The following is a 9,013-nucleotide window of genomic DNA, read 5'->3' on the forward strand; positions in this document are numbered from 1 at the left end:
AATTCACTTGGACCTAAAACAACTTGAAATGATCAGATTGCGAAATGATCTAACCTCATACTTGATTTGAATTTCAAACTTAAATAATTTAAACCCAAAATGACTCTAAATTAAAATTAACTTAAACAAAAAATAACCCAAATTCGAAACAACTAAAACGTTTTAAGACAAAAGACTAAATGCAAACCCATATTCTTATCATGTAAACACAAATATAAATCATTGTAAATATAAAATAAAATATGCAATAAATTTCTATACTTACATTTATAAAAATTTAATATTCTATTATTAAAATTATTTTATTAAGTTAAAGTTAATCATAATATCATTTTTATTCACGTTGCTACCTAATAAGTATTTTTTATATCAAAATAATACACCGAGATATTTAAATGTTTACAATTAAACTTAAATTTTAAAGTCTAAAAAATACGATTAAATTTCGAAGAATACAAAGTATGAAATGTAACAAGTGAATGGCTCTTATATTTTGATCATATAAAATGTTACCGAATTGATTGAGGTTTATACCAGTGTAAATGAAACTCTTTCTCACAAATATAGCACACCAAAAAAAAAAAAAAAAACCAATCTATTGCAAAAGACAAGGGTACATACACCCCATCAAACAATATCCTGCAACATTCTATCACCACCTCTGGAGAAGTCCTTTTGCAGCAATCTGGGTGAGAACAATGCTATCAACAAAGGGTTTTTTCTCAGACAGGTAATGAAGTCATCCCTGCTGATTCTCCCATCATTGTTTGAATCAAATAGGTTCAACAGTCCATGGACCTGCATGTACACATGGTTCCATATATATAGGTTGGATCGAGTCAAGAAACAACATCAACCATCTATATAGTTTTATAATGGGAAAATCATTTCTACTAGTAAAAACTGACGGAATCAGATAGTTGCACGTGGTGTGCTATGTGTACAGCATGCTGACGTACATAGACAAATTTTTCTCAGTAAAAATGAATGAAATTTTTAATGGAAAGACCACTTTGCGTACAGGAACTAATTTACCCATTTATTTAGTAGAAGAAGCAAAATACAATCTATCTCATGGTACAAGGGCCTCCATGAAACTTTTACCTTTTATAATGTTATTAAAAGTCCAAATTGATGAATTTTTCTGTTATAGAGGCCTATATTAGGTATCAGATTGCATTTTACCCCTTTACTAAAAAATGGACAAATTAGCCCCTGTACATTAAATCAAATAGCAAACTGGTCCTTTCTATTAAAAATTTCATCTATTTCTACTATTAAAAATTGACATGACTAATGCAATACCAAGACAAGTGTGTGTACTCTCATTTTGACGTACAAGGACCAGTTTTATCAGTAGAAATAAATAGAATTTTTAACAATACCAGTTTGCTCTTTGATCTAAGATACAAAGACTAATTTGCTCATTTTTGGAGTAAAGAAAGTAAAATGCAATCTGACAATGGCCTCCATGGAACTTTTAACTTTTATACTGTTATTAGTAAGTCCCGAATTTTTCCATTAATAACACTCTTATGGTAAGAATCCATGTCATCACAATATTGGCAACAATCAACAATGTTATCTTGGACATATACTAATAACACTATAAAGTAGAGGGACCAAGTCTTTTATTTACCTCATCTTCATTCAAGTCTGGAATTGCATGTCTAAGGATGTTTGATAACTGATCCAAAAGCAATAAAAACAAGTTTTTAAGTTAACGTTCCAAGCATAAATGCACAAAGGTTAAACCAATGAAAAAGACTGAAGTACAAACTAACATAAAGAAAAGAAAGAACCACGTACTTCTTCCTTCATGCAGTAGTTATCTCCCCTAACATCACATTCGGCAAATGCTAATTCACAAGCTTGCATGAATAGTGGTTTCTTCATAACATGAGCTACCCCGAATAAAAACTGCCAGGAAGAACACAAAATGGTACAATGAGCCCTCTACGGATGAAAAAATTGCTTGAGTTGTCTTTTGGACCAAAATTAAGGTGAATTATCGTAACAGAGAGAATTCAGATGCTTATGCAAGCTAGTAGTGATCAACCGAAGGTAATATAATAGCAGCATTATGAGTAATGGCAATGTTACCATGGTCTTGGCCGGTTAGCAACACACTGTAGCGTAAAGCTAAAATTAAGATATAAATAAACAGAAGCACGAAAATTCTAGGGAGGTAAAACTGCAGCTGCATTACCTGCTTGAATGTAATTGATCCATTCTTCTCCACATCAAGGAACCCAAAAATCTGTACGAGAAAATAATCACGATACAAACCAAAGGAAGTACGTTTCAGGAAACTGAGGAAATACGGCAACTGACCTCTTCAGAAAGTTTACATGCCTTTAGTCGTAGGCCCCTCGAAAAATCATGAAGTTTAACACAGCCACTGCACGAAGAGATCATTAAAAACTATTAAAAGAGAATGGAACGAAATATCTTTGTGTTTCTGAACTAGAGATGGTGCAGTTCTATGAGTTGAGCTGGCCCGATAACAAGAAAGGACTACCATAAATACGTTAGTGATACCTAGTGTCCGGATTCATGGAAAGAAACTTATCCAGAAAGTCCACGGCCTCCAAGCTGCTAATATGGTACAGCTGAAAAACGATATAAAATGTTTACCGAGTGAGAGGGAGCGAGCAACTTCATAGAAACCGATCTAGACAAGGTTAAATCAAGTTCAAGTTCAAATACAAATGTATTGTTATGGAAAGACGAATAAGAGTTTCAAACTGGACTCACCGATTCAATCCTGGCCATTTCAACCATATAACTCCAGGGCCTTTCCTGCAAAATTTATGTTAAAAGAATTATTAACACTAAAACAAATAGATATTCAGATGAATCACATGTTATGAGACCCGATTCCTCACAAAGTTAACATAATTTTTATCACTTAAAACGTAGTAAAAAACCACCAAGAGAAGCACACACTTGTTGCAGTTCAGCAGCTTTCATTAGGAGCATTAAATCCCCATATGAATGAGATGTTTGTACAACATTAAGAGCACTTGCCATAGCTTGACCAGTCTGCCGACAAACATACGAATCAATCAATAATCTAGAAAACCCAACACTACATGGAAAACCGTGAACAGACTTACCCTCTCAGCAAAGTGGACGGCACTCAGTTTTTCATTATCAGGGGGCATAATGATAGGGAGATATTCTACCTGTCAAATAAGAAAACCGGGAATCAGATTTAAACAAAACGTAAAATTTACCGGGCTTTGGAACCCGACATTGAAATTTTGAATTAGATAAGCTAGACGACATACCTCCATATAATTATGAAACTGAGTAAACATTCTAAACATGAGCTTAGCCAAAGATATAAGCCCCCTAAACAAGACAACACCAAAAGTATTTAGCAAGTGCATGGGCAAAAAAAATAGACCAAGAAATTGAGTCCTACCAGGATTGATCAAAGTGTACATGAGGATAACGAACGATTATAGGTTGAATCGGATGACCAGGGATGAATGCCCCGAGTTGAAACGAAATAAGGACCTTCCCATTGGTCGTGGTTCCCTCGGGAAATAGTAGCACTCTAGGAAATTTATCACATGAAGCCCTTCTCTGTATTCAAATCCTTGAAAACACATTTCTGTATCAAATAGCTTATAAAATTGATAAAGCAATGCTACTCGAACTTAACAGACTCGAGTTTTGAAACAACAGACACAATAGAAACTTTCTACCTTTATTTCGTTTACAGCGTTCTTTCTTGATGCCGGTGAGAATCTATTAACATATATCACCTACCATGGATAAAAAAGAAGGGTATATTACAAAAACAAATTAAAAGCAAGTGTATAGAAAAAGATTATTACAGTTGTTGGGGGGACCGGTTCCTTTGAAAGAAGCCTTTGAAGTGTTGTCTTCCAAGTAGCTGACCCAGACCCCAACAACCGAAAGTATTACCCCCATGTTGAGGTTCTGTCTCCGGCCTTCATGGAGAGCCGTGTATGGTTCACGGTAGAAGCCCCGTGGTTGGTGGAGATAGGTACCTGCAAGGCTCGGGAGAGGTGTCAGTATTGGACGTCTGAATAATAACGGAGGTACCTGGGCCCCTGCAACTCGAACTACCAACCAAGGCTTGGTTGGTGGTTCAAGTTGTCCCGGGATCAAGTACTTCCCCACGCCCTATACTGACATTTCCCCCGAGTTTGCAAGCATCTATCTCCACCAACCAAGGCACCCCTACGTGGTCCGTACACGGATCTCCGCGGAGACTGATGACAGAACTTCAACACGGGGACAATACTTTTGATTGTTAGGGGTCCAGGTCGACTGCCTGAAAGACGACAATCAAAGTCGTGCCCAAAGAACCGATCCACACTCAACAACAATTAAGATTATTGATTACCTGCATTGCTCTAATAATAGTTCCAACAAAAGGCATTGAATCATGTGACTCTGCAGCAACAATTGTAGGAAACAATTCGTAGAAATAAAATATAGGTTCAATATATGATACATGATTAGATACAACAATTGGAGCAATCTCTCTTGGAGCTGGTTTCCCTTTTCTTCTAATCCATTGGTAACTACAAAAACATATTAACAAAGCTCAAATCTTTGAACTAAAAAGTTTCACTCAAATGAATAAAGTTTGAATCTTTAAAACTTACCCAAAAGAGAAAAGTATAAACCGAGCACAAATTCTAGTGACCCACATGATTCTACACCGCCATTTAGGCATTGGGTTTTGTTTATCTTTCCACCCTTCCAATGCTATCCTAGTAGCAATATACCCCACAGCCAAACATGCCCCAAACAAGACCAGTCTCAGTAACATTATCGGCAAACACAGTACGATCTTTACTGCCTCGTAAACCCCAGAAATAAACGGCGTTCCGTTTCGAAATGGGTCGACGGTTGTCGGTGCCGGAACAGAGTGTGCGTCCGACCCGAGAAAAGCGTACGGGTTGGAAGAAGTGAGGGTGGTTTTCTCGTCGTTGTGCGTTTGGAGGGGAGGTTGATGATTGGACGGAGATTGATCGGAGGGTTCGGAATCTTCATCGACGGTGAGGACGGTTTGGGGTTGATCGGAAGATCGAGGGGAAAGGAGAGGTGAAGTGAGATCATATTCCGCCATTTTTGATGAATAAAAAATGAAGAGAATCAGTGCAAAAAAATGGGTTTTTCTTTTTCTATTTGGATTTTTGTTTTTCTGAGATTAGAAATGTGAGATTGAAAAGAAAAAACTTGAATGAATGAATTAAAAAGAGTTTGGTTTTTGTATGGTGGAGTTGAATTTGTTTGGTTTCAGACCAAAAACTGACGATAGTGGTGGTGTTGTGTTCTTACATTTTTGTTGCCACGTGCTTTGCATGTGGACTAATTATTTTTCTTACATCGTTAAAGTTTTAATATTTTTGGGCAAACTACATTACTAGTCACACAATTATATTCATTTTTCCTTTTTGATCATCCAACTATGAAAAATTATAAAATAATCATCTAATTATTCGATTTTATCTTTTTAGTCCTCAACTAACTAAAATAAAAATAGGAATACCCAAAAATTCAAGATAAATGGATAACCAAAAAAGACAAAATTGAATAGTTGAGTGCCTATATTGTAACTTTTCATAGTTAGATGACCACTTTATAACATTTCACAACTGAATGGTAAAAGAAAAACATAGTTGAGCGGCTATGAATGTACTTTTTGTCCCGTTTTAGTACTTTAATTATTATTTTTATCACATTTTAACTCGACTCCCAATGAAAATGTATCATGTACTTAATCGCAATTTTACTTTTAGGTAATCTCGAAAATAAAAAAAACCATGTATCAAAATGAAAAAATGGATATATTCAAAGGCTAAAGCATAAATTAATTTTGTAAAGGATTATTTTTTCTTTTCTTATCTTAAATAGCTTTTTAATTAGGGCTTTGGTATGTCCTTTTGTCATTACCTTTTGTTTGAATGATTCACATTGTGGAATTAAATTAATCCCAAAAGGAGGATGGAAGATAAATATAATGGTTTTATTTATTTATTATTATCAATCATTATAATATATTATCCAACTTAAAATAAATCTAAAATACACTTGAATTGTCTATTGAGTCTTAGTTAAATTGATATGGATATTATTATTAATGCGAGTGTGTTGAAGCGCATTATTTTCCTAACAAAGAATTTATTTAAAAATAATATCGTAAGACTGATAATACGGATTTTTAAAAAACCCTTAAATAAATTGTTATGATTCTTATAAATAGATCCCATCAAATTTATTTCATTTTAGATCCATTTAATTTTTTAATGTAATCTTAATTATACAATATCATTAGAAATCACTGTACAAAATTGTAAATATTAAAACGACCATCAAAGGTCCTTATTATATATATCTAGCTAAATAAGAAAAAAATGTAGGGGCCGAATATAAAATTCTAAAAAATTAGGAGGCAAGATATAATTGGACCTTTTTTGAGAATAAAAATAATAGTACTTTTATTTCCAAATAAATATACTATATAGATGATTGGATCCACCCTACCCCACTCTTAAATTATTCATAAAAAGAAAAACGAATCAATAATTTTTATTCTTATTAATTCTTAAAGCTTAAGGTTTGATATAAATTTAGAAATTTTTGAGTTTCATCAACAATGAGTCCATTTGTTGAAATCTATCTAACATTTAATACCAAAAGAATAGACTGAATTTTATATCATTCTCTAAAATATAAGGGATAAAGCAACTTTTGCTCCCTAAACTTTTTTAGTTCACATTATTCTTGGAACTTGACAACTTTTCTCGATTTGATCCCAAGGAGCGGAGGGAGGGGGCAAACTAAAAATAAAAACTCTCTATTAGTCCCTTTGATTTTTGGAAATTACAAGTTAGTATAATGGTAAAGTTGCACTTTACCCCCTAAAACATCATTCATTTTTGGCCCCTCCTAAAACAATTTTATGGCTTCACTCATGTTAGCTCCTTAGCTTGGTTTTCATTAAGGTGTGATGATGTGACACTCTTGAAACTTTTTAAAAACTATAAAGAAATTATAAAAGTCTTTAAAAATTTTAAAAATTTCAAGCTAGTACAATATCAAAGTGTCACGTCATCACACTTGGATGGAATCCAATATTAGGGACTAAATTGAGAAAAAAGCTGTCAAGCCCTGCCACTAATATAGACAAAAGAACTTAGGGACCAAGGTGGAAAAATTACCAAATTCATGGGCTAAATGTGGCTTCACCTCTTTCTTAAATGACGAAATTATAAAGGACGTAATTAACTAAAGACTAGAATGATGGGAGATTATTTATTTGAGGTTTGATGAAAGTGACTAAAATGCATAGGGGTCTAGAATTGGAAATATCCATAATTATGAGAATCCGGAGGACCATTCAATCAATTACCCAATAAGAGTGGAGGGTCGGCTACTAAATTAAAGCTGGTAAAGCTATTTTCTTTTCTTGGTCCATTCATTCATTAAAGCTGCTTTCAAAGGTCACTATCCTCACCAAAGAGTAAAATACATTAATTCAGATTATTAGTGGTGGGGGTTCCAATATTCAACCAAATGGCAAATTGATTCCTAGAATTTTGGAACAATTAAGGAGGATTGCTTGAAGTAACATTCATACCATGTGTTAATTGCCAGATTGGGTAGGTTGGGGTCCGAGTCTATATATATAGTATTAATACATTTTATGTTTGTTCAAGTTTGATTTGACTTGAAATATAGACTTTAAATTAGACTGATAATTGGTCCCTTGAATAGGTCAATATAAATAATGTATTAATTGAATTTAATTTTGAAGTTCTAGTTGTAGTCCTTTACTATGTTGAGCTTAAGAGGGGTTCCACCATTCAACTAATGGCAAATTGATTCCTAGAATTTTAGAACAATTAAGGAGAACTGCTTGAAGCAACATTCATACCATGAAACTAGAGGCGTTAATGCTCAGATTGTGCTAGTTGGGGTCGGGTCTATATATGATATTAGCCGTTTTATGTTTGTTCAGGTTCAATCTAACTTGAAATACGGGCTTCAAATTATGTTGGTAGCTTGTCCCTTGAATAAGTCTACATGGAACAAGTATCAATTGAATTTCTGAAGGTCTAATTATGGTTGCAGTCCCTTTACTAGGTTGAAGTTGAGAATTTAATCCTTTTTTTTTAAAATTTTAATACTTCTCTTTAATTTGACATAATATGAACACTTTACTATTATAATATTATTAACATATCCAAAATGATAATGCGAGTACATAATCAAAGCCACATGAAAAATCTGTCAAATATGTTGAGTAACAGTAAATTTACATATCACGTGAATGCTTAAAATTTGTTTTAAAAAATTAATGTTGTTATCACTTTTAATAACAAAAACAAGTGATGTTATCAATTTGGACAAGTTTGACTCCACTCCATTACCTTTTCGTCTATTAATATTTAATGCATGTTTAATCACCATTCACAAATTGATTCCACATTGGAATGATGATGATCATTATATTAGATATTAATGAATGAAAAAGTGATTGAGTGGATCTTAATCTAATTTCGACTTATTGATAATATTATAAAGTGGGGGGTTGCATGAGAGTCTTTTTTTTATGGTCATTATACTTATTGCAATGATTGGCTTGAAAATGGTATGAGAGATTTGGAACATGTGTAATGAGTTTGTGATGCAAGGGAAGACTACCCGTTGGGTGAGATTGAACTTAGCATGTTGATTTCTAAAAGGTTGCGATATGTGAAAGCGGGCTCCTCCATTTGAGCTCAATGTGGATGGTGCTTAAGTGATGGAGTAGGTGTGATAGCTTTTTTGGTAAGGCCTTGCGGAACTACTCTTCGGACCTAGGAAAGGCAAGGGCTTTTACATTGACATTCAAATTTGCAAGAGAACATGGCTATTTAGACATTGTGATAGAGGTTGACTCCATTGCTGTGATCAACAGGCTCCATTCGAGGGACACCGACTTGTCTTCGATTATTAGGGGCTTTGAACATTTACTTTT

At 33.9% G+C, this 9,013-nt stretch overlaps 1 protein-coding gene across 2 annotated transcripts; it reads right to left on the reverse strand.

Moving 5' to 3' along the window:
• Window positions 1–411: 411 nt before the first annotated feature.
• Window positions 412–5,300, reverse strand: LOC105763811 (lysophospholipid acyltransferase LPEAT2). 2 transcript variants are annotated; one of them, XM_012582174.2, is made up of 14 exons: window positions 4,650–5,299; window positions 4,385–4,565; window positions 3,717–3,776; window positions 3,431–3,594; window positions 3,294–3,357; window positions 3,120–3,188; window positions 2,950–3,045; window positions 2,758–2,802; window positions 2,542–2,612; window positions 2,335–2,401; window positions 2,210–2,260; window positions 1,810–1,920; window positions 1,640–1,687; window positions 412–798 (listed from the first exon to the last, which is right to left on the reverse strand). In XM_012582174.2, exons 1-14 carry the CDS (start codon window positions 5,114–5,116, stop codon window positions 628–630), a joined length of 1,665 nt encoding a protein of 554 aa, XP_012437628.1. In that variant the 5' UTR covers window positions 5,117–5,299; the 3' UTR covers window positions 412–627. The 2 variants fall into 2 exon arrangements, with proteins under 2 accessions (XP_012437628.1, XP_052481831.1); XM_052625871.1 differs by lacking the exon at window positions 2,950–3,045 and having other exon boundaries at window positions 4,650–5,300.
• Between the last annotated feature and the right edge of the window lie 3,713 nt (window positions 5,301–9,013).

The sequence above is a fragment of the Gossypium raimondii genome, chromosome 12 (genome assembly GCF_025698545.1).
Source record: "Gossypium raimondii isolate GPD5lz chromosome 12, ASM2569854v1, whole genome shotgun sequence".
Classification (NCBI taxonomy): Eukaryota; Viridiplantae; Streptophyta; class Magnoliopsida; order Malvales; family Malvaceae; genus Gossypium; species Gossypium raimondii.

Excerpts from the sequence above, each read along its gene's own strand:
- LOC105763811 (XM_012582174.2), bottom strand. The coding sequence starts at position 5,116 with ATGGCGGAATATGATCTCACTTCACCTCTCCTTTCCCCTCGATCTTCC. Across the intron at positions 3,595-3,716 it reads ACGCTGTAAACGAAATAAAG|AGAAGGGCTTCATGTGATAA; the intron begins GTAGAAAGTTTC and ends ATTTGAATACAG. Across the intron at positions 2,613-2,757 it reads AAATGGCCAGGATTGAATCG|CTGTACCATATTAGCAGCTT; the intron begins GTGAGTCCAGTT and ends ATCGTTTTTCAG.